At 43.6% G+C, this 26074-nt stretch overlaps 1 protein-coding gene across 2 annotated transcripts in view; it reads left to right on the forward strand.

Moving 5' to 3' along the window:
• Positions 1–26074, forward strand: part of KIAA0319L (KIAA0319 like) — a 91858-nt gene that overhangs the window by 49514 nt on the left and 16270 nt on the right. For both annotated transcript variants that reach the window (XM_080921567.1, XM_080921566.1), the window contains exons 4-10: positions 6125–6371; positions 8233–8334; positions 15466–15563; positions 18874–18961; positions 20255–20347; positions 22322–22454; positions 25337–25565. In XM_080921567.1, coding sequence (XP_080777693.1) covers positions 6125–6371; positions 8233–8334; positions 15466–15563; positions 18874–18961; positions 20255–20347; positions 22322–22454; positions 25337–25565 — 990 coding nt within the window. The remainder of the gene's footprint in view (positions 1–6124; positions 6372–8232; positions 8335–15465; positions 15564–18873; positions 18962–20254; positions 20348–22321; positions 22455–25336; positions 25566–26074) is intronic.

The following is a 26074-nucleotide window of genomic DNA, read 5'->3' on the forward strand; positions in this document are numbered from 1 at the left end:
GAAGCTTCCTCGTGCATCAGTACTGAATGCAGCAGTAGTTTCTCCCGTATGAACTATACTGTCTTATCATATGAGCATACTTGTGATGAAGTTGAATCCATAAATTAGATACCTCCAGGGAGTGTATTCTATCACCATACCTGAAAACCTGAGCTAATCAGAATATGAGAAATAAAAGTTTATAGTAGATCATAGGTTCAGAAGTTAGTCTGTGGTTGGTTGACTTTGCTCTTGGATCTATGTGGCACGACCTGTCACACTGAGAGTATGTACCAGAAGAGAGGTCCGACTTCCAGTAACTCCTCCCCCTTAACTTCCTCTGACTAGGCCTTATGTCCTACTTCTTAAAGGTTCTGTTGGTGAACCAAACCTTCAATACTTGACTCTTTGGAGAACATGTCAAACCCAAAGTATAGCAGAGACTAACATAAATAACTGGTAACAAAACAGGAAATGTAATGTAATTAGTAAAATAAGGGTTACTTGAACATGTGCACTGTGTTACAATGATAGATGAGCTGATCACCAAGACAGCCAGTGCTGTGTGGACACACTGCAAAGGGTGACCCCGGTTACAGGAGGGTAGACTCAGCTGCTGCGGGATTTTATCATGCTACAAAGAATGACGTGCACTTAAAACTTAATGTGTTGTTTAGTTCTGGAAATTCCCATTTAGTATTTTCAGACTGCATTGACCTCTAGTAACTGAAATCACAGCCAGCCAAATTATGGCTTAGAAGGAATGATTGCATTTTTGCCTTCTACAGCTTCTTGGATGTGAATGATATGTAATGGTTATGTGTTTTGTGGTGCTGTGCATCGGAGGCAACTGCTCTATCTCCAACTCTTGGTACCTTTGAGACAGGATCCTTTACATAGACTATTACATAACCCAAGAGGCTCTCAACCTCCCATGGTCCTCCTGTGTCATCCTTCCAAGTGCTGAGATTAAAGGTGTACATCACCATATTTAGCTCTTTTTCTTTTTTCTTTTCCTTTTGTTTTCTTTTCCATTAAAGGCTCAGTGCTAGGGTTGGAAAATCCAGTGCCTCTCATATGCTAGATTAGGTCTCTCCCACTGAATGGGTCACTTTTTAAAAAGGTTTAATTAATTAATTTTTGAAAATTAATTAATAAATAAATAATATCATTAATTATTAATATTATTAATTAATCATTATATGTTATTTAATATAATTAATATTAAAAATTAATTATTAATATTATTAATATGTATGTGTATGTGGTATGCGTGCATGTATGTGAGCTGTATGTGATGTGGAGTAGGGGGCACCCATATACCAGTGTATGTGGTGGTCAGAGGACAACCTCGTGAGGCTGGTTCTGGGAGCTGAATTCAGGTCATCAGGTTTACAGGTTTACAAAACTATCACTTTACTCATCTCTGCCCAGGACCCATTTACACTAGATGAGACTTTGCTGTGTATCTCCTGCTCATATATGCTTATATATTTCACAGTAGCAAAAGTCCTCATTCTCTGAGGTTCTCTGCAGGCTTTCCTTGCTCCTGCTCTGTTTTCAGGGCACTCAGCACTACAAAATGTGTCCTTTGACCACGTCCTCTTGCTTCTTCATTACCATCTCAGTCTACTTCCAGTTTTACCCACAGATACCTATACCAGCTCCCCCCCCCCCCCCCCCCCGCCATTGACTTGTAACCCCTGGTCCTGGGGAAATTTCTCCTGAAGTCACTCCTGCCACGGTCATTGTTAAATTCCCAATTTCCTGTTGTAGTGTGTTCCCATCAGCTTGTACCTGATAGGCGCTCTACCTGGTCTCAGAAAGCTGTGCTGTGCTGGTTTCTTGTTTGTGTGCACCTGCCCACTTTTGTCCCTTCTGACAGTTAATATTGGATCGTTTCATACATTGGCCTTCCCAAATTCTGCTTTGAATTTTGTTTCCTTTGCTCATATGTTTTTTTATTGTAGTTTTCCTTTACCTATGGCTTTAGCCACTGACTGGGAATGTGAGTCCAGCTCTGAGTGTCCACTGCCAAGTCCCAGAGGCAGTGCAGACTCAGTGTCTAACACAGCCTGCCTGCTAGCTTCTTGTGCTCTGTCTTAGTTTCTGACATTACCGTACAGTCCAGTCAACCTTTCAGTCAGGCCAGAGACACTGGAAACACTCAGACTCACTTCCCAAAATCCCACATCTATTTGGCTTTACACACATTAGAGCTTTACTATTTTGAAATCCACCCCACAGGAGGAGTCTCCAGTGGTGATGGCAGAGTGAAGTGAACTGTCACAGATAATAGTGGTGTAACCATCACAGATAAGAGTGATAATGGCCTTGGAAAAGGGACATAAGGGAACTGGAAAGACCCCAGAAGAAATAGAAGCCAGGGGAAAGTTTAATTTTGAAAGATGGAGATCAGAGGTGATAAAATGTTTATTTGCACTTAAAAAAAAAACAAACATTTCCTGAGAGCATCCAGCTACTAGAGGAGAGTGCCAAAGGAAATTCTGCCTGTGTCTTGGTGGTCAGGACCAGGGCACACAGTAAAACTATTTGGACATTTAGCAGGACCACCTTTTAAGGAAACAATAAAACAACAACAGAGTGCAAAACAATAAACCACACAGAAGGTAAGCCCAGTGACCTAACTCTAAGCTACAGTCCCTGACTAAAACATATGGGAAGACTGCAGGAGGCCCGGTGAGGAAGCTCACAGCCGTGAGGAAGACAGGTCAATTTGTGAAGACAGGGCGGTGCAAGGTTGAGCTTAAGGTCAGTTTTACACCAAGTCCATCTCCTAACTATGGGGAAGCAGGGGGTCAGTGTCTGAAGACTTAGGCTTTGAGATGTCAGAGAACAGTCTGTGACTAAAATGTGTCTTCTAGACACAGTGTGACAGTTGCTCTCATAAACTCACTGCAGCTGTGGTTTCTAAGGCCTGCAGAAGATTGGCCCTGTCACCATTCTGTTGTGTATAGAGGAGGGGCTCAGGAGGCCTCACCCTCTTTAAGGAACTGTGGATAGTCAGTGGTTGCTGGAGGATGGGGCACTGCTTCCTTATCCTAATCCACTGATAGCTGCCCATGCTCCATGAATAACTGCTGAGCTGTGGCCATGAAATCAGGCACATTCAACTCAATGGGAAAAGACATGGTAGTAGGAATGGGACTTGTTGGGAACAAGAGTTTCAGTGGAAGAGAGAGGGGGATGGAGAGGGTACTGGAGGGTGACAAAGCTCATTATGGACATGTGGAAAATCATCATAGAATCTGCCTGTCTCTGCCTCCTGAGTGCTGGGATTGAAGGCATGTGCCAGCTTATCTGGAAAAGTCTGTTTGTTTAACTACTAAATTTATGGTAAATTTTTATGGCTGTCCTAGGAAATTAATACATCCCAGCTGTATTAGTAATTAACAAAAAACAATTTTGGGAAAAAAGGCAACAAAGTTAGAGGACCTAAACTAACTAGAATGTATTATAAGTAGAAGCTTAGTAACCCACTGAGCAGGCAATCAGCAAACCTGCATTTCAGGTCTCTAGCAAATATATAGCAGATGTTCACCTTTAATCATTAGGAAATCACAAGGGAAAACCATGTTGTTGTTGTTCCTTAGAAGCCTCCACCTTCAAATAAGTCATCCATAGCAAACTGTGGTACGGTCATAGGATGCCTGGAATGTCCCCATCACCAGGGACACTCCACAGTTTTCTCAGAAACTTGTAGGCTAGCATGTGTGAAGTTCTGGGTTTGTTCCTTAACACTGGAGACAGAGGGGAGTGCGAGGGAGAAGAAGAAACAGGAGGAGCAAAGGGGCAGGAAAATTCTCTGAGCTAGGGTGGCACTTCCTCTGGAGGCCAAGGTGGGAGCATAGAGTGAAACCCTGCCACCATGCCATTCCATTCATGTAACATTCTGGGACATGGAAAATGACTTCTAGGGACAGGGAGTCTGTACAGGGAGCTGCTTAGGGAATGTAGGTGGGGAGGAAGGGGGTTACAAAGGAATGTAAAGGGTCTTTGGAAGTGAAACTTGCTCTGTTGAATAGATGATTTTATAGGTGTTCCAATCTGTGTAAATCTGGCCAAGTATAAACATTAAATATCTTTTGTGTGTATATGACAGTTGTACCTTTTTTTCCATTTTTTATTGGATATTCTCTGCATTTACATTTCAGATATTATCCCCTTCCCCCAAATCCATCCACCCTCCCCCTCCCATTACCTCCATGAGGGTGCACCCTGACAGTTGTACCTTAATGAAGGCTGAAATGGTAGACCTTACCAGAGGGTCAGCAGCACAGGAAACTGTGTCCTGCATTGTTAGCAAGATGCACAGAGGTTCCTGTCGCAGCCACTGCAGCAGCAGGGTAAAAGTGCCGGTGAGGCTGTGGCCTGGCACTGTTGCACTCTGCTGTGGGAATGTCAGCTGGCCCAGCAGCTCACCCAGTAGTTCAGTGTCGGGAAGCACAGTCAGCGTTCTACCTAAATGCAATCTATGAAAATAGGGCCAACATGGTGGCACACACCTTTAATCCCAGCACTCTGGAAGCAAAGGCAGAGGCAGGCAGATCTCTGAGTTCATAGCCAACCAGGTCTATGTATCTAGAGTTCTAGGATATCCAGGGCTACATAATGATACCATGTCTCAAAATAAACAAAAAATAAAAACGTGTTTGTATCCAAATATATGTATCCAAACATTCATAACAGCTTTATTTGTAACACCTGGGGGCTGAAAACAACTTAAATCTCTCTTAGTAAATGAATAGGAATAAATGTTGATGCATCTCTGTAATGGAATACTACTCAGTGATAATAATAATTAAAACCAATGGACTACCAGTACATTCAGTACCATGGATGGATCTCAAAACCATGTTAAGGGAACACAGCTGGAGATAAAAATAGAATACATAGGGTTTCTTTTATAAAAAGTATAAGAAAACCCAAAAGAGTCCTCCTGTGACAGAAAACAAGTCACTGGCTGCCTGAGCCTGGAGGAGGCAGGAAGTTAGTGAGGACAGCAGTGAATCTTGGGGCAAAAGCAACATTCTGTCTCTAGGTTGTTGTCATGTGGGTGTGGACATTTGTCAGAAATTGCCCTGTGTTCTTCTGATGTGTGAGTTTATGTTACATGAATTATATTTCCGGTAAGTTGATTCAGAAGTTCTTAGCCTCACCCTAGCTTAGCTACTCTGCATTTCCTCCTTTGGTTGAATGTTGGTCTTGTTGTCCCTGTATTTCTTCAAACCGCAACAGTGCAATGTGACCTCTAGACAGAAACTTCTTCCCACCATTCTCTGCATATGATCCTTTTTTTAAATGTTTTATTTATTTATTTTATGTATATGAGTACACTGTCGCTGTCTTCAGACACACCAGAAGAGGCCGTCAGATCCCATTACAGATGGTTGTGAGCCACCATGTGGTTGCTGGGATTTGAACTCAGGACCTATGGAAGAGAAAACAGTGCTCTTGATCCCTGAGCCATCTCTCCAGCCCACACATGATCCTTTAGCTGCTTGCCTGTGTGGCTCCTTAAAGCGGCCAGTAGTGCTTTCTGTCTGTCCCTTCCCTGTCTTCCTGCTCATCTGTGTACTGGGTGTGTGCCTGGTCCCCACGGAGGCTAGAAGAGGGTTTTGTTGGATCCTCTGAAACACGTGATTGTGGGCTGCCATGTAGGTACTTGGAATTGAACCCAGGTCCTTTGGGAAAGCAGCCAGTGCTCTTAACTGCTGAGCTGTTGCTTTAGCTCCCTGGCTGTTTTGTTTTAAAGAAAACTATGTTTTGTTTTGAGACAGGCTCTAAATCCCATAACCCAAGCTAGCCTCAAAGTCTTGGCAATCTTTTGCCTCAGCTTTCTGAGTGCTAGAATTTATCCATGCCCAGTTGAAGAAACTTTTTTGTATGAAAAAATAAGATCTTATCACTTTTTGTCTTTAATTTATGGTTCTGGGGACCAAACCCAGCACTTACACATGTCTGGCAGAATTCTGCCAATGAGTTTTTATCTGCAAATTTAACACTATTTGAATTTCAGTGGTAAGATTAATTTCTTCAGTGTCTGATATCATTTCGAAAGCCCAGCTGGCCCTGGGAGTCTGGTTTTTGCCTGCTGCAGTTCATCTCTGATACTTCTTTTTAGGTCCAAAAAGCTGTTACAGTTCCCAGTTCCTTCACCAGTAACCACATTACACAGACTGTTGAGGGGCCCAAGACTGTGTCCGTCCATCCTGAACCATCTGAGCACTCCAGTCCTGCAGCCAGTACTCAGCAAGTAAAAAGCACTGAGCACAGTCCAACTGAGACCCCTCTTCCAGTGGCCCCCTCCTACAGCTATGCTACCCCCACACCCCAGGCCTCTTCCCAGAGCACTTCAACACCACACCCAGGTAAGTCCTCGGCTCCTGTGCTTGGAAATGAGAGGTCATGGAGTATTTGATTAAAATGCTACCATTTAGAGAAGAGAACAGAGGAGGTATGCCTGGCTGCTGTATGTTAGGAACAAAATAGCCCTGTCTGTGCCTCTGAAAATGTGGATTTTGAAGCCCCAGATCCCTAAGTCACCAGCTGCCCAACTTGGGGGACTTGATGGAGCTCATTTTCTCAGAGCCAGGTTCTGCTGGGACTTAAAGGTGCCAGGTGTGGTGGTGCATACTTGTTATCTTGGGGGTGGAAATAAGAGAAGCATGAATTTAAGTCATCCTCGTCTGTCAGTTTGCTATAAGCCTGAGCTACTTGAGACCATCTAAAACAAAGGAACAAGCAAAACCATAGTGGGGGAAGATTTGATGAGTGGTTCTTACTGAAGAGCCGGCAGGACGCTAGCGCTGCTGCACCCACCTTCTCGGAAGATCTTTATTTCCAAAGCAACTACAGAGAGGAGCTTAGACCTAGAACTTCCTTAACAAGTCTGCTTTGTGGGGCAGAGCTGAGGTAGTAGGTAGAGATAGTTCATCAGTGGCTAATGGGTGACCCCAAAAATATCAGGGGCAAAACAAAACCAGTGATCACAGTTTTTGCCATTCTCCATTTCCCAGGCTCTCCTGTGCTGATAATAGAACATGGCATTGAGATAGTCCAGTCCTGAAGCAGCAGGTGTTTTCTGTGTTCAGACAATGCCTAAAGATCGTCTGTGTTACTGAAGGATTTGGCTTGTGCTGTATTGACTAGCTAGCTTTGGTCATTTATACTTCCCCTGAGTATAATGGCTTCCTTTTTTCTTTTCTCCTCCCCCAACCCCTTAGAGTTATACCAGAGAGCTTGTTTTCCCTCTCCCTGGACAGCTGTAAGCTGCAGCTTTCATAAAGGATGGTTTCATTTTTCTCTAAGTGCAATGTTTCCTAGCAGAGACAGAGAAGTCTCAAGCTTCCCATTTGCCCAGGAAGCCCTTTCCACTCCAGCCTTGGAATATGAGTTGACTAGCCTGTTGTTTGCTCTGAATTGAGGCCTCATAGCAAGTAAACAGTTATTGCCAGAGGAATAAGACTGAATCAATGGTTTTCTGTTGTCTGAACTGTCTGCTCTCCCCAGCCCTCAACCATTGTTGGGTATAAAATATCAATAATGCCAATGTTGAGAAACTCAAACACATAGGAGATGGGTGAGAAATAGTGTCAGAACCATGTCTCAAGTAGGAGAGTAGCACTGTGGGCATTTTAGAAAGATGGATGTGTGTGTCATAGCAAGATCGGACGGTCTGGAGTGAATGGGGCACAAGAGGGAGAGCAATTCAAAATCTGAGGGATAATGTTGACTGTGAACAATGAGTCAGTAGTTGTAGCAATTGCAAAAGAAAGGCAAGCCTTCTGACTGACATCTGCCTTTGTTATTTTATATCTTATTTAAAAAGCCTTCACCCAATAAAAGTGTCATTGAAAGGGAATTTGAATTCTTTGGCAAGTAGTGCACATGAAGCACATCTGGAGACCCATGTGAGGTGATGTACAGTGGAGAAGGAATCGGGACACTGAGTCTAGTGTTGCCGTGAAGTGCTTCAAGGTGGGGCAGTGAGCAGGAGTGAGGGCTACCGGCCTGACAGGTGGATTTACACTCCTCTTTAGATTTGCTAAGCAGCAGCTCACTGATGACCTTGAGAGACCCTTTCCAGTGGAAAAGTGAGCACAGAATCAAACTCAAGGGATTAGAGACTAGACAAGTAGCGGGTGAAGATGGTGGCTGAGGACGACTCGGGAAGGGGAGACACGTAGTCCAGATGTGCTGCTGTGCACAGTGCTGCTGTTTTTGTTCCAGGTGTAAAGGAACTGGTGGTGTCTGCTGGGAAGAGCGTCCAGATCACCCTGCCTAAGAATGAAGTTCAATTAAATGCCTTCGTTCTCCCAGAACCAGAGCCAGGTAAGGCATCCTTTTTGGGAAACATTTCAGTTTGCATTGGTATCCATAAGCCTCAGTTCATTTGCTTTTGCAACAGCCCTGTGCGGATGGGATGTACATGTGGGCTCACATCTGCCTGGGCACACATCTGTATGGGCACAGAAGGCAATGTTCCGCCCACCTGGAGATCAGAGGCTGTGTTTTTAGCAGTGCTGGGTCCCACATAAGCTAGATAAGTAAGTGCTTCACCGTAGCGCTGCCCCTCCAGCCTGGTCCTGTAAGCTTTGATGTCACACCTGTGTCAAATCCTAGTGCAAATCCTAATTATTTAGGCAAATTACTCCCAAGTTTTTATTTCTCAGTAAAGATAGGGCCATAAAGCCTATTTAAAATGTTAGCTTAAAGGCTAATATTATATATGTGACCTTGTCCATTGTCTAGCTGATCCTCTTTAGTAAGCATCTTTATTTTCATTTTTAAAAACTTTTGATTAGTTCTTTCTGAACTTCACATCATGCACTCCAAGCCCACTCATGTCCCCCGCCCTCGTACTTGCCCTCCATCCTTGCAACCCCCTCTAAAATCTCATTTCGGAAGCTATAGTGTGTCACAGTGTGATTTTATCCACACTTCTTTGCTTACAAATGTTCATTGCAATGACTCATTGGTCTGGTAAGAGGCCTCTGGCTTCTGCTACTTGTCGATACTGGTCCTCACTGGGGCTCCTCTCAGGTGTCCTGTTGTTGCCCTGTGTCATGGAGACCCTATAGCTTTGGATCTGTAGGACCAGGCTCTTCATGTGCCCCAGCAGTTCCTCCATAGGGTAGATGTTGGGGTAGGACAGTTGAAGCCAAGAGTGCATGAGAGGTCTCATCTGAACCCATCAGCCCGGCTTTCTCACTCTTATGCACTCACGGCTGGCTCACCAGCAACCCCTATACCAGAGCCAGCTCTACCCTGCTGCCCAGGTGAGGTGCAGGGCCTGCTCGAGTACTACAGCCAGCAAGGGACATGACGAGCTCTCCTAGGATGCCTAGGTGAGGGGTAGGACCAGTTCTGCACAGCCCTCAGACATCCACGTGGCCCTGGGTGGTGGGCCTCACTAAGGAGTCCACTGGCCCAGATGTGGCTCCCAGTGTCAGCACAGGCCAAGACCCCACCATGGTTCCAGGTGGCATCACTGGCTCCTCACACCAGGCTGTTCTCCACTACCCTCCAGTCTCTAGTTCTGCCTCCACACCCTCTGCTTCTCCTTCCCTCTCTTCCATTTCTCCACCGCTATGTGCTCCTCTTGGTGGCTTCCAGGGTCTCCGAGTGTCTGGGATCCTCTCAGGAGTGACTGCAGGAGTGCTGTGCCCACTCATTCTTTACGGTGCCGTGGGACAGGATGGTCTCAACCATGGTCTACGCCGCTAGGCCTGTGCAACTTCTGATTGGTGGCCATCATAGGCTAGCTCCCTGTCCAAGCCACCACCAGAGTGGTGGTCATCTCAGGACAGCTTTTTACAGGTCAAAGCACACAGTGTAGATTCAGCCTCTGTCCTTTCTGCCACCTACTGACACACACATGACACAGCTACAATCTTCTAGGGTCAAGGTAGTGTTAATCTTTTATATAAGATTGTGTTGTATCCATATAAAGAAGAATAGCAAGGCTGGGATATAACTCAATGGTCAAACACTTGGTTAGGAGAAGATGAAGGAACTGAGATTCAGATTAACCTGTTTATTTTAGCTAGACAACTGGAATATAAGATGTAGAACTAGAGAGTATTCAAGAGCACTGCTAATATAGATTTGTTACTTAAAAAGTCAGGAGCTGGAGTGATGGCTCAGCGGTTAAGAGCATCACTGCTCTTCCAGAGGTCCTCAGTTCAATTCCCAGCAACCACATGTCAGCTCATAACTGTCTGTAGCTCAAGCTCCAGTGGATCCAAATTGAAAGACAGGGCTGGTAAAATGGTTCAGTGAATAATGGGTTTGCCAAGCCTAATAACCCAAGGTAAGTCCCACAGCCCACATGGTAAAAGGAGAGAACTAACACCTACTAATTGTCCAGTGACTGCCGCACACACAGCCAGACACATACACATGCACACACAAATGCATACAAACACACAAACACACACAGACACAGACACATAGACAGACACATAGTGGAGAGGTAAATTTAACAAAAAGATTTTAAAGAAAAAGCACAAACTTCAACATGGCACATGAAATTTATATTTGTAAGTTACATAAATGAGTTGGTGATAAATTCACTGTTTAAAACCTTATAGTATTAGTATCTATTTTCTCTTTCTTTCCTCTTTTCTTCTTTCCTTCCTTCTTTCCTTCCTTCCTTCCTTTCTTTCTTTCTTTCTTTCTTTCTTTCTTTCTTTCTTTCTTTCTTTCTTTCTTCCCTTCTTTCTTTCTGTAAGTATACTGTCGCTGTCTTCAGACACACCAGAAGAGGGCATCAGATTCCATTACAGATGGTTGTGACCCGCCATGTGGTTGCTGGGATTTGAACTCAGGACCTCTGGAAGAGCAGTCAGTGCTCTAACCACTGAGCATCTCTCCAGCCCTACACTCTGTACATGCCACCCCACAGACACCCATAACACATCATTTAAAAATAATGAAAATTCATTTTAAAAAAATTGTTTTTTTTTTGAGACAGAACCTCACTGTGTAGGCCTGGTTGGCCTTGAATTAATTGAGATTCACCTTCCTCTGCTTCCCAAGTTCTCAGATCAAAGGTGTGTACCTGGTTGAATTCAGCATTCTTTTTTTTTTTTTTTTATTTTTTTTTTATTTTTAAGGTATGAGTGGTCTGCTACATATACATCAGAAGAGGACACCAGATCTTATAACGGTTGTGAGCCACCATGTGGTTGCTGGGAATTGAACTCAGGACCTCAGGAAGAGCAGTCAGTGCTCTTAACCCCTAAGCTATCTCTCCAGCCCGAATTCAGCATTCTTAATGCGGGAGTCTGATACTAAATAGTGCGTTTGTACAGAGTATACTTCTGAGAGCTGGATCCCTGTTCCACTGTGTGTTATTGCTCTTGAAATGACATTTCACTATCAATTCACTCAATTTCTCTTTTCAATTGAAAAGATTTTTTTTCTACAGCCCCTCTTCCAATTCCTCCTGATCTCTCCACCCACCCACCCAATTTTATGTTCTTATTTTCCCCTCTCCTTTTCAAAAGCAAAAGCAGACAAAATAAAACAAACAAACAAAAAAAAAAACAACCCCAAACAAGAAACAACAAAAAAGCCCCACAAAGATAAGAAAACAAGCAAAAGACCAATAAGCAAAAAGTGCCCCCAAAACAAAGCAAACTGAATCAAGAAGTCCATAAAAATACCATTGAGTTTATTTTGTGTTTGCCAACTACTCCTGGGTCTGGGGTTTACCCTTAGTGTGATATACTCAGGAGACTCCATTGGTGAAAACTGACTTTTTTTCTTTGCCAAGTTAGTTTCTTGATTAGGGAAGAGACCTGTGTCTACTTTCCTCTTTCAGTTCTGGGACTCCATCTGTCATAACCCTGTGCAGATTTTGTACACATTGCCACAGTGTCTGTGAGCTCGGTGTGCATCAGTTCTGTTTTAGCTGTAGTAATGTTTCTTTTATGAACTGAGTGCCTTTATGTTTGGTTTATAAATGTTTAGAATTGAAATATCCTCTCAGTGGATTTTTTTTTCTTTAATGGGTATGTAGTGTCCTTCTCTATCTCTTCTGCTTTGATTCCTTGGTGCTGTGTGTGTGTGTGTGTGTGTGTGTGTGTGTGTGTGTGTGTGAATAGTAAGATGACTACACCTATTTGCTTCTTAGGTGCCTTTGCTTAGAATACCCTTTTCTATCCTTTTAACCTGCCATGATAACAGTCTTTGATGGTGAGATGTGTTTCTTGGATGCACTGGACAGATGGATCCTGTTTTCTGTCCCATTCTGATAGTCTATGTCTTTATTGTTGGGGAATCAAGAACATTAAGAGTTCTCAATGAACAGTGTTTATTGATTATTGCTATTTTGTAGTTATAGTGCCCTCCCCTCAAGCTTTAATTTACTGTTCTGTGAGTATTCCTTGTGTCGTGTTGGGTGTGGTTAGCCTCTTCAGACTGAAGTTTTAATGGTCTTGTAGAACTGGATTGGTAGATAGAAATTGCTTGCTTGGGTTTATTGTGGAAATTTTTTTGTTGTTATTGATTATGATCGATGGTTTTGCTGGCATCTGTGGTCTCTCAGAGTTAGTAGAACAGATTCTGTCCAGGCCATTTTGGCTTCCAGAGTCTTTACTGAGAAGTCAGGTATTATTCTGATAGGCCTACATTTACACATAACTTGGACTTTTTTCTTTGTAGATTTAATTTTTTTTCTTTGTTTTGTACATTTAGTGTTTTCATTACCATGTGTCATGGGGGATTTCTTTTCTGGTCCAGTCCATTAGTGTTCTGTATGCTTCTTGTACCTTGATAAGTTCCAAAATTTTTCTATGATTTTGTTAAAATACTTTCTATGTATTTGACCTGGGTCTCTTCTCCTTTTTCTATATCTATCATTCATAGATTTGATCTTTTCATAGTGTCCTAGTTTTCCTGGATGTCTTATACCTGGGTTGGATTTTATTTTTTGTATATTTCATTTTTTAAAAATGAGTATTCATCTCTCCTGCCACGCCATTTGTTTGTTTCTTTGTTTGTTGTTGTTGTTGTTGAAAGAGGATTTATCTGTATAGCCTTGGCTGTCCTGAAACTTACTCTGTAGACTAAGTTAGCTTTGAACTCATAGAGATCCATCTGCTTCTGCCTCCCACATGCTGGGATTAAAGGCAGGCATGAGGTCTTGTAAGAACCCGAGGAGTCTTAGCTCAGGAACTCGACCCACAGAACACAATTAGACGACAGACCACTGTAATAACAAGAGGTTTAATTCCATGTACATGGGGTTGCTCATCCTCACAGGGAGAGTCAACACAAACTCAAAAAGCACACATCTTTTAATTTTTACAGCTGGCAGATTTCAGAGAAATTGGCTTACTCTCATTGGTGGAACTTAGGACAAATGATCAGGCATTGGCCAGCCCCACTCAAGGGGTAGTTCTTGGCTCAGTTAGTCATTTTTTTTCATCTCACTCTGTGCTTGGCCTTGGGAAAGGGGCCAAGGGAGGAGGAACTGGGTGGTCAGGCAGGGGCAGGCTGACTCCTGGTGGTTTTTTTCGTAATTTATCACTGGGAGGGGTAGAGGGTCTTTTTCTGAGAATTGTTTTATCTTAACTCAGTTTAGTCAGCATAGCCTGGCCTGTCTATTAAAACTTTGTTTTTACATTTTCAGAACCTTGTTTATACATTCTCAAAAACTTTGAGGGGTTTAGGGTGATGATGATGTATATTTGGACTTTTCTATGAGACCTTGTGGCTGTCAGCCAGTAAATTCTGTCCTTGTTTACTTTCTCAAAAATGGGTATTTTGGAGGCGTCTCAGAGCCCCTAAAAACTTTATTTTTTATATCTCAGTCTGAAGCTATAGGAATGAAAAGCTCAACCTTTGCTTCCTTTGAGTGTTTAGTTCCAGGTGAATGAGTTTAGTCACCCTTGAAGATGAGGTGAGGAAAGTGCTTCCTTAAGTAGCTCCACACTTTGTTCTGCTGTGGAAGTCAGGCCCTGCTCTACAGTGTTCTTCCATCTTGTATTTGTGCATATTTCTCTGAGTTCCTGTCAGGTTGCAGATCAGCATTCCAAAACACACACTTCTTTCAAACTCCCTGAATAGGGTTTATGGGTCTCTGAAGTAGATAATTATACTTTAAAGTTGGGGCCACTGAGACTGGACCTCACTCTTCATCCTCCTCTTCACCCTCTTCTGCCTGTGGCAGCCTACCCACCAGGACCTCTGTCATCTGGGAAGGTCTGGCTTCAAAATCCCTGCCCTGGACCAAGAGCCAGCATTCTGTCTACACGTCCTATATGCATTTCCACTCCTACCCAAGGGTGGACTTCTGCCTGCGCTGCATAGTTCATTCCTTGAGGTTCTCTGAGTAGGGATATCATCCTTTTTAACTTTTGAAGTCTATTTTAGCTTTTGATAAAATTTTTATGAAAATTTTTAATAAAATTATCAGTTCCCAAACCATTGTGAATGTGTTTGCTGTGTGGGGATTTTTTTTTTTAAATTACAGTTTGAAGGATTATCTCTTAGCATGAGTCCTGGCTATCACTTCTCTGCCTTCAGACTTGACTTTTGTGCATGCATATTTGAGAATAGCTAGGGATGGCAACAGGCCAAAATCATGCTAGTTTTATGGAAGAAGGCTTATAAAATAAAAATCTCTTCTTAGGTTTTGGAGGATTAGGCTTTGGGCACTAAATTCAGTACTGGAGTTCATTAAGTAAAAGTATGGCTGAGCTTTGCTAAACATTTGTGACTTGTTTTCTCTCTTGAGTGAAAACTAACCCTTCTACCTCATCCACCTTTTCCAACTAGAAATGTATTTGTCCCTTTACTGGGGGATTCCACAGGGATCCCAGGGTCCTTCTCATGCTATGCAGTGACAGTGTAAGCTACAGACAGGACCATTTAATGCCTCATTTGATCTTAATTAATTTCAGTGAGGCCTGTTTTAAATGGGCCATGCCCTTCCATCTTCTGCAGTGTGTTATTTAGCTCAGCAGGAATGAAGCAGCTCTTTTAACTCACCAGGGTGTGATGACCTCAGCTAGCCGAGCATTGTTAGCACTCTGTAGAAAGCTATTTTTGAACCATGTTATTTAGAAGTCTTTGCTGTTCTTTGTTGCAAAAGAAGTTTTGTAAGAAAATGACCTTTGTTCCCAATGAGTTCATCTGTAGTTCTTGGTAGGACATATATTTATGTATTTTCAGTGAGAAACACACCATGAACAATCTGGGTTTTTTTTGAAGACGGGTGGGTATGAAGCAGAAAGAGCACTGTCCTGAAAATATGAGAGACCTTGGCTGTACCTAGGGCTCTCAGGAAAACGCTTTGGCTTCCCTCCAGGCTTTGGGGTAGAATCTTAAAACTAAGACTTTGTCAGGACTTAAAGGAGGTTTGCTATTGGCAGGCTGTGGGAGCGATTTGTTATTGGCAGCCTTTGTGTGTAGGTGCGTGTTTGCATGGTTTTTCTAACTGCCCTTCTATAGGAGAAACCTACACCTACGACTGGCAGCTGATCACTCATCCTACAGACTACAGTGGAGAGGTGGAGAGGAAACATTCTCAGAGCCTCCAACTGTCCAAGGTGAGTCTGTCTCCTTTACTTGCTGAGGAAGGGGAGAGGAGGTGATTTTCGGAAACAGAGAATACCGAGTTTCCTGTTCACACTGAAGTTGGAAACAGTCTTTCAGTTGTGAAGCCTTCAAAAAGTCACCATGGCGGACAGCCAGTGTTTGTTTAGCATATAATTCTCAAATTTTCATTGCTGGTGAGAAGACTGTACCAGTATGGTACTGATGGCTGAAAATATACACTCAACAGCTCTGTGAGGTGGCACACGCACTTCAGAATTCCAGAGCTGAGCGAGGTTATTTGTGTCCACATGACTTTCTCTGCTGATGCAGTCCCTTGGGAATTCAGAGTACTTATGAGCAATACAATAAGTGTTTGTGGTCTTTGGCCCAACATTTCCTGCATCCAGTGGCAGCTCATTGCATGCTGTGGCAGCCAGTCAGGACTGATTACCCAGTGAATTATCATAGTATCTCTAAGTAGACCAGGCTATCAGAGATCCCCTTGCCTCTACTTCTGGAGGGCTGTGACTAAAGGCATACTTCACCACATCTGGCCAAAGTCATAATCTTAATAGTCAAGAACAGGAGAGCTTAGGTGACCCAAGAAGAGGGTAATTACAGCAGAGGGTTCATGGTCAGTGATGGGGCACCTAAAGGCCTGTGACTTACAGTGTGTCTCTTAGAGGTAACTTGGGTCATGACAGGGGCTACTTCCTGTGTAAAGGGTTGAAGGCGAATACTCTAGCAAAAGAAGCCCTGGGCCCGACTCTCGGAGGCAGCACCTGTGGAGGAAGGACTGCTACACAGTCCAGCACGTGAAGAGAGAGGCACAAGCCAGCAGCAGAGGAGCAGGCCCTGGTGGCAGAGCTTTGCATGCCTTTGAATCTCCCCATTGCTTTTTATTTTATGTGTATGGCTGTCAGGTACCTTTACCTGCTGGCCGTCTCATTGGCTTTATCACTGAGTCTTCCCTTAGAGCAGAGAACCTGTGAGACATGTTCAGATTTCCAGTTAAGAAATACAGCCTTCCACAGCTCAGTGGAGATAAGACTCAAAGTGGGAAGAAGAATGAGAAATCTATTGACAAATTTAGGTAGGAAATGATATTATCCTGAATTAAAAACCCAGAAATAAAAAGTTAAAACAAAAAGCAATCTAGTCTGTTCAGACCATGTTGCAGACATGTTGCTAATTGTTTTACTTAATGATTACTTTTTATTGACATAAAATCTCAAGCTAATAGGTATTAATTTCTGTTTTACAAATAAAAATATTTAAAAAGAAAATGTTTGGTCAGAGTTTGCAAAGCCATAAAGTGGTTAGTCCCATCTAGAACCTTCCTCTGAGGCCATGTTTTCATTCATAACCACTGTGATGAAAGAATGGAGAACCTAGTCACAGGCAGTATGGATTTGGGCAAGTGGATGGACCTGGGATGCTGGGTGGGAATGCTGGGGGATGAGGAAGCCAGGGGGGAGCCATGTTTGAAGCAGTTACAGATGATTCACTCATTTAAAGCTGTGACTGGCACATATGAGGCCCTGGGTGGACTTGATCTATTAGCAGCCGGCAGAGAGGACTGGAGAGCAGGAGATGAGTCTGGTTCAAGGGATGAACTCATATATCTGCCTAAAATTGAAACTGTAGTCAAGCTAAGGTCTGCCAGAGAGAGCGTGTGGAACAAGGTCGGAATTCAGGGGTGTGCTGTTCTTCAAAGCAGGGAAGGCAGAGGACAAGGAAGGAGCAAGACAGAGGGGAGGCTGGGGAGAAGAGATGGGCTGATTAGTATTCATCCAAAAAAAATGGAAAAAAAAGAAAATCTTTTTTTTCTCTCATGATGTTCATTTTAATCATAACAGGAAGAACTTGGAAACAACCCAAGTATCTAACAATGTGGAATGCTTGTGTGGATTATGATACATATATTCATGCACTGTTCTATAGTCATGAAAATGAATGAATGTTAAAGAGATTATATCATTACCAGGAACATCATTTGCACTTAGTGAACAGAATTATAGAAAGTATGATACCTTAAGTTTTTAGCTAGACCCCAATACCAGTGAAGTTTGGCTGGGGCAGTGACAGCGATGTGAGCTGAAGCCAGGGGTGCTGGCACATGCCTTTAATCCCATCCCTTAGAAGGCAGAGGTATCTCTGGGTGCTTGAGGCCAGCCTGGTCTACATTTCGAGTTTTAGGACAGCCAGGGCTACAAAAGAGAAACCCTGTCTCAAAAAGATGAACCAAACCAACTAATCAAGCAACAATAACAACAGAAAAAAGAAATGATCTGGATAAAACTGATTTTTGTTTGTGACAACACTAAACACAGCATGTGGGATGTGAGACCGTAGTGGCTTTATTGTGCCCCTCTTTGTGTTGTTTGTACAGTTAGCAGAAATTGGAAGGGAAAATCAGATTTTAGCAACCATTTAATTTGTTTGTTTGCTTGATTTTTTTTTGTTTGTTTGTTTTGTTGGTTTTTAGAGACAGAGTTTCTCCTTGTAGCCCTGGCTGTCCTGGGACTCTCTCTGTAGACCAGGCTGGCCTTGAACTGAGAGATCTACCTGCCTCTGCCTCCTGAGTGCTGGGAGTAAAGGTGTGTACCACCACTACCAGCCTATTTGATTTTGTGTTCTTTTTAAGGTTTTGTGTGTGTGTGTGTGTATGTGTGTGTGTATGTGTGTGTGTACGCGCGCACATCTGTGTGTGTGTGATTTGCCTGCATATGTATGTATGTATGTATGTATGTATGTATGTATGTATGTATGTATATATGTATGTATGTGTATCACTTGCATGCCTGGTACCCAAGGAAGCCAGAAGAGGTTGTTAGATCCCCTGGAACTAGTTAACAGACAGTTATTAGCTGCCATATAGGTGCTGGGAATTGAATTCAAGTCCTCTAGAAGAGCAGTCAATGCTTTTAACTACTTAGCCATCTCTCCAGCAACTCCCCCATTTGTTGTTTTTATTTTTAATAAAATAAGATGTTTTTCTTTGAAGCCATGATTTTTAAATTTGATGACTGTGAAGTGGGGTGGTTTGATCTTTAGTGGTTCCTCTGAGAAGAAAATGGGAGTATAGGGAAATTGAAACCCTTCTGTTCTAGATGTAGCCAGTAATAAAAACCACATTTTAAAAAAGATGTGTTTCTTATTAACTTAACCCATCTTTAATCCTTTAGCTAGTGTACTTGTTTCCACTTTGAAAATAGGGCAAGGAAAGAATGCAGGTCCAGCAGGGAGGGTTCAGGTACTCTGCTGCCCAAAGTACAGCTCCGGTGCCCTTCTCTAAAGGGTCTTGTCTTCCCTTGTCAGCTGACTCCAGGCCTGTATGAATTCAAGGTGACTGTGGATGGCCAGAATGCCCATGGGGAAGGCTACGTGAATGTGACGGTGAAGCCAGGTAACTCCCATGGCTGGCTCCCTCTGCAGGACTCCTATCATAGAGCTTTGACCTCAGGCTTTTAGATCCCTATTCTTGGTGGGAGTGGAGGTGGGGTCATAGTCTATTTACTGGGCAGTTTCTAGTCCAGCGTAGCAATTGTAGCAAAGTGCATGCATGGTGTTGGGCCCAGAAGCAGTGGTCACTGCTCTGTACCCTAAAGCCAGAGCTACCAAAGCTACCTGCCTACCAGAAACCCCAAGTGGACAGGGCTGGGAGATAGTGTGTTGTAACTAAGAAACCTAAGGAAGCTGGAAACTATGGAAAATCACACAGAAGAGCTGGTTAAGTGACTTCCAGAAGTCAGAGTTCCTCATTTAAAACTACCAGTTCTCTCCCACATGGAAACTCAATCCTGAATCCATACCGTGGTTCTTTTAAAACCAGCCTGTTGGTAGAGCACAGGACAACAGCAAGGCACTAGACGTGGTGCTTGGACAGACATTTCAAAGAAGCTGGAGATGATTGCCTGCTCCGGTACAGATTGATGCCACCTTCTTGTGCTGGTGCTACAGATTTTTATTCCTTGAGCTCCGAACCTAAAATAAGCTTCACCAGACATTGAATGTGTGAGCTGCAGACTAGGACTAGAGCTCAGTGGAGAGAGAGGTGCTGATAGCATGGGGGGGTCATGTGCCATGCTCAGCATGGCTGGAGAAACATAAAGGGTATGCATGTACTTAGGCTCAGCACGAAGACTCTCTGGTTGCGTATCAACAAGAAGGAAGTAGTTCTGCACTCACTTAGGTGGACTAGAGGGTTTGTGGTCCTCACACGGTCATCTTGGACAGTTGAGAGGTCACTGCATCTGTAGCAGGCTGTGCCAAAGGATGCTTTGCTTGCTAAGGTGTTAGTGCTCATGTCTTGGCCATGTAGTTGTAGTGATTGCTACCCACGGAACTTTCCATAAACTTGATACACGTAAGCACTGAAAGAATGCACGGGGCAGGGGGTAGTGATGTGTTTATTTCAGTCTAGCTCTTAGGAAGTTGAGTTGAAGGTCAGTCCAGACTACCTAGCTAGCAGGCTCAGTGCTAGCATGGCCTTAGAAACAATCAGGTTTAGAACAGGCCTGATCAGGTGTCTCACATTTCCAGGGCAGCCTGGTCTACAGAGCAAGTTCTGGGACAGCCAGGGCTACACAGAGAAACTCTATGTGAAAGTACAAACTTGTAATCAACACAGACATGACCTACTCCTCCTACAATTTTAAATTTTCTCTCCCAATTTCTTTTTTGGGTCATTTTCTTGAAGAGCCCCGTAAGAATCAGCCTCCTGTTGCTGTGGTGTCACCTCAGTTCCAGGAGATCTCGCTGCCAACCACTTCTACCGTCATTGATGGCAGCCGTGAGTATCTAAGGGCTGTGCAATGTGGTCTCTGTGAGTTCTGGGGCCAGCCTCGTCCATGATCTACTTGTTTCTAACTGTGTTACCCAAAGGTCGGCCGTGCAGAGCAACTGGTTAGAAATTTTCCAGTCAGGCCACAGTTAAAATCTTGCTTGAAGTAACATTTCTACTCAGAGAAAACAGGATTGGGCATACATTTAGAATTACTTTAGTTGAAAGTGTCTGGTTTTCATATTTGCTTAGATGTTTCCTTTCTTGGTTGTAGAAATCAAATTCTTGGCTACATCAGTAACTAAGAGGGCTGCCCTAGGAATATTCAAAGCCATCACTGCCCAAAGGCTGTTGTTGGGCTCTTGAAGAGAGAGGCTCACTGTATACCATGCCTGGGACTATATTCCTTTTGGTTTTGTTTTAATGACTTTTGAAGATTTATTTTCATTATTTTAATTATGCATGGTGTGTGCGCATGAGTACAGGTGCTCAAGGACACCAGAGTCACCCCATTCCCTAGACACAGCCGGAGTTACAGATGGGTGCTGGAAACTGAACTCTGGTCCTCTGGAAGAGCAGAATGTGCTCTGGAGCTCTCCTTTCTCCAGCCCCTTCTCTTTATTAATTTTGACCATGGACTGAGGTATCTGGAGCTCTGGGTGTGGCTCAGGGATGCAGTGTCTTACTAGCATGCACAAGACATGGCTTAGTCCCCAGCACTGGGAAACAGAATAAAAACTAGCCCCAGCCCAAAGTGCTCAGGTTGGTTCAGCTCTGTCCTCCGATCTGCTCAGTCCCCTCCCTGCTGCCTGTCTTGGTGCAGACATGATTTTTTTTTTGGCTGAGGTAGCTCCTACGCTGGCATAGGATGCTCAAAAGGTTAAGCATTTTATGTCACTGGTTCTGCTAAGAGGAAGGGACCAGGAAGAAACAGGTGTCAGAGGAAGGAGAGAAGGGTTCAGATAACACCTGTTGCTTTTCAGTTTGGAGTAGTGACACCATGAAGGGAGTGTCTTCCAGTCTCCAGAAAGCCAGTGGCATTGCTGCCTGTGTCCTTGCTGGTTTTTCTTCATATTTGGAAGCCTCGCACACAGCATCTTTCCCTTTATTCACACAGCCACATATCACATGCACCATCACTTATGATGACCTAATCTCTCTGTATGGAGGGTTTTTCTAATCAGGGCATGAAGTTCATAGCCCTTTTCAAAGATGACTTCTGCTGAGTATACAATGTCCTGGGATGGTGGCGGGCTAGTCTGAGTGTCTGCTGGTGACTGTTTAGATTGCTTTCATTTTTATGATGAGCAGCACTACCATAAATAATCACCAGCAAGATGTTTAACACACAGAGGTGTATCTGTAAGATACATTTTTAGAACTAGTGCAGAAGCAAAGATAGTTGTTGTCAAAGTACTTTGCACAGAGCAATGAGGTGTTATCAATTCAGCTAATGTGAGGCCATTTTCTCTACACTTTTACCATAATGTGAAACGTAAGAATTTTTTATTGCATTTTCTTATTGTATATGCTACAGGAAGGTAGTGCACACATTGGAGGTCAGAGGGTGACTTGCAGTCAGTTTTTGCCTTCCACACGAGGTCTGGGGATTAACTCAGATGGTCAGATTTGTGGCAAGTCTGCTGAGCCATTGTGATAGCCATTGAGATGGCCTGAACTCTTTTTTTTTTAAACCAGTATCCAATGTTAAAAAGTATGCTCAAAGAATTATTTTAATTTTCATTTCTTTTAAACTGAGATTTCAATATTTTTTATGTATTTAAAATCATTTCCTTTTTATACAATCGCATTTTAACTTAAGATTTCCTAAGTTAGAGTCCTTAGTAAATGATACAGGAACATTCATAAGAGGCCAACTGACCCAGTATTCCTGGGGAAAAACTGCTTTGGAGAGAGTCTCTAACTATGTTTTCCAGCTTGAGGCCTGGTATTCTGTTGTAACTGGTCTTCCTTGTGATTCAGAGAGCACGGATGACGATAAGATCGTCCAGTTCCACTGGGAGGAGCTGAAGGGGCCCCTGAGAGAAGAGAAGATCTCTGAAGACACAGCCATTCTGAAACTAAGTAAGCTCGTCCCTGGGAACTACACCTTCAGGTAAATTAGGATTCAGCTTCAAGCTGACCTCGTAGGAGTGACTGAAAATATCAATTTGCATTGGGGTTGGTGGAGAATTCAGCCATGTGAGTGGTTACAATAGTGATGTTTTTTAGGGATAATCTCTGTAGAACCTCTACATTCTTTTTCTAAACATCTTCCCAGGATTTATGTGTTAGGAAGGACCCATTTTCTCTGTCTTCTTGCCACTGACATCTACAAGTTTTTTTCCCCCTCTGGGAAATGCTTTTTATGTGTAAGATGCTTTCTATTCTTTTCTTTTTTGGTTTTTCAAGAAAAGGGTTTCTCTGTATCCCTGGCTGTCCTGGAACTCTCTCTGTAGACTAGGCTGGTCTTGAACTCAGAGATCTTCCTGCCTCTGCCTCCTGAGTGCTGGGATTAAAGGTGTGCACCACCACACCTGGCAGGCTTTACTTTTCCCTAGCAGTCTGAAGGTGATTTTTGGAATCTTTCTTTATTGGAACTTTTTGAAAAATTTGATTTGGAAAAAAAAAAAAAAGAAAGAAAATCCTTTCAAGAATTAGCATTGACATTTAGAATGTGTTTATGACTGAGGCTTTAGGCTACCTTAGGGCACTCAGTATGTTTGTGTCATTTATGTCATGGTGTACTTGTAATGAGTACCATGCAGTTTATGTAGATATCTGTTCGCATTTAGTAACCTCTGAGGTCATACAGAGGCCCAAAGACTTTCTAATCCTTAAGCCATAGCTCATCCCACTTCACCCCGAAACACACACACACACACACACACACACACACACACACGCATACATTTTCACATGCAAACTCACACTCAACACATTCATACTCATGCATGCTCACACACACATACTAACACACTTTCACACACATACTTATATACACACATATTCCACACATACTTACACACACATTCATACACTCACACACAGGCATGAATCACACAATGGTAGGTGTATATGTGTGTGTGTGTGTGTGTGTGTGTGTGTGTGTGTGTGAGATAGATCCGTGGTGTCTGTTCTCCATGGGTCTAAGGTTACTGAGTTCTAGACACTGTTGGTAATATGGAGTTGATGTCTTAGCACAGCCCTGGCTTTACTTGGGGCGTTCTCACTAGCTCTTAGGAGGGACAGCGGTTTCCAGTGTAGCCTGAAGCCCTGACATTGGCTTAAATAGGAATTTTGAGTTGATGTTTATCGTAAGTTTCTTAGAACTTTTCCACTTAATATAGAATTTACCCTGAGCTAGGTTGGTACTTCTTAAAAATAATGACAAAACTGAACCCAGTGGCACAGACCTGTAACCACAGAACTTGGGGGACTGAAGCAGGGACCTCATACTGGGCTAAATGGCAAGACCATCTCAAACAAAACAAAACAAAGTAAACCCAAACAAAGCCAAAGGTGACAGTAATGACCATTTTGGACATGTATCATGTCCAAAGTGCTTTTCTGATCTCTTACCACACTATATCTCATTTAATCCTTCAAACGGGAATTCTGGTTGTTTTCATCTTACAGAGCAGGTAATTTTGGCACAAGGCAGTTAAGTAACTTGCCCAAGGTCACACTTCAGAGTCTGAGCTTTTCACCACAGCGGTAACCTACAGCTTTGGGGTAGATGGGGTAGGAAAAGACGCTTTTTAAATTTATGATATATGAGTGGCCTTAATTAGCATGTTGATTCTGTTTGATTGTTGCGTATCTTCTCTCTCATGCTTTTACATGGTGTTGGTTTGCTCCAGCCTTGCAGCCTGTTCTCTAGGGTCTCTGAAGGCCCGCCAGGGGCCCTTCCAGAATAGTCAGAATGGCAATGGCTTGTGTGTCTGTAGCACATCAGCAATCACAGACCTGTGATGTCAGGGGGCTGGGAAAGAGGTACTATGATCCTCTGGTCCAGTACTTGAGCTTGTTTAAGAGTCCAAGCATCTATGCCTTTTTGTAAAGGCTACAATACCCAGAATGCACTACAGACCACAGGTTAAAGGCAAGACTGGAAGGAAGCCCCACAGAAGCCTGGCTCTGTCTGAGGCTGCTGGTGAGAGTTAAACAAGCTGCACGTTTTTTCAAAGCGTTTTCTCTTTCTGTCAGCAAATGGAAGGATCCCCAACCTCTGCTCGCTTCCACTCACATTCTGAGGTGGCGTGAGAGGCTTTAGACTACAGCTGGAAGGCACCGTTCAGGTGGAAGTCTGCTCTTAGAAAAGAGTATTTTCCTTTCGAATCCTGCCTCTCCCTGCAGACTGTGGGCATGTTGCGTAGGAGCATTCCTTGCCATCTCAAGCTCCCGCCTTGCTGGAGCCGGCCTTCATGTCTGTCTCAGAGCTCCACGCCCAGCATGTCCACATGCATTTTTGTGATGTGCACATGGCTGAAGCAGATGAATGGAGCACAGCCTGCTGCAGGCAGAGTGCTGTGCTGTCTGTGAGCTCTGTAGGAATGGAGGCCAGGGATTTTTCCTGCTTAACAATGGGTTCCTGGGCTGGGCAAGGTATGCCTGGGCTTTGGTATCCATGATCATACTCTGCAACACTTAGAAGGCCTCAGCACATGGATAGACGCAGGCAGCTGCACAAACTGCTGCTGGGACCTAGGGCCTGGCTTACAGATCCTGAAGCCACCACTGTCTGTCCAGCTATATGTCTGTGGGCAACTTACTCTTACTCTCTTACGGGTGTAGAGAAGCATGAAGGTTAGACTTTACAGAGCTTGTGTGGGTGTTCAGTTAGATAGAAAGCACTTGGAACTTGGCCTGGTGCACAGGGAGGTCTAGTCGGTTTTAGCTCTAGCCGTAATTTGCTGTGCAGCAGGTTGGTTAGAAGGGGGGAACTGCCACCTTGGTATTATCCTGACAGCCAGCCCTCCTGTCCTCTACCAACAGCTTAACTGTTGTTGACTCTGATGGGGCTGCCGACTCCGCCACTGCCAGCCTAACTGTGAACAAAGCTGTGGATTACCCTCCCGTGGCCAATGCGGGCCCCAACCAAGTGATCACCCTGCCTCAAAACTCCATTACCCTCTTGGGAAACCAGAGCACCGATGACCATGGCATCAGCAGCTATGAGTGGTCACTCAGCCCGAGCAGCAAAGGGAAGGTGGTGGAGATGCAGGTAGGAGGGCATGCTTATACCTTCTCTCTCTCAGGAGACAGGGAGTCTCTGGATTTTGTCACTTACTCAGAGTTTATCTCTGCCCCATTTTATTCCCAAAGTCTGCCTTGTACATTTAGATTTTTTTAAACCCCAAACAAGTTCAGAAAATTGATGGTCAGTGAAATGTTTAGGCCTTTGATTAAGAGATTATCTGAAACTTTTAGTTTTAGGAGGCTAGGTAAGAAACTTTTCTCTTATGGGTGACCCAATCCAGAGTCACACTACACAGATGCCACCAATGTGCAACACTTTATAAGCTCAATGGAGTAGATCTTCTAGCTACAAGATATCCTCCCAGAAGCCTGTAAAATAAACAAGGCACTTAAGTAAGTAGAGTAACCTTGGCCAGGCTGTGATGAGTAGGAATCTGTTGCTTCCTGGGTCCTGTTGGCTACCGTCCCATGGAGATCTGGTCTTAGTACTAGTTGACAGTCTTGCTAAGAGCAGACAGAAATGAGACGTGGGTG

Source organism: Micromys minutus (genome assembly GCF_963924665.1).
Source record: "Micromys minutus genome assembly, chromosome: 9".
Lineage (NCBI taxonomy): Eukaryota > Metazoa > Chordata > Mammalia > Rodentia > Muridae > Micromys > Micromys minutus.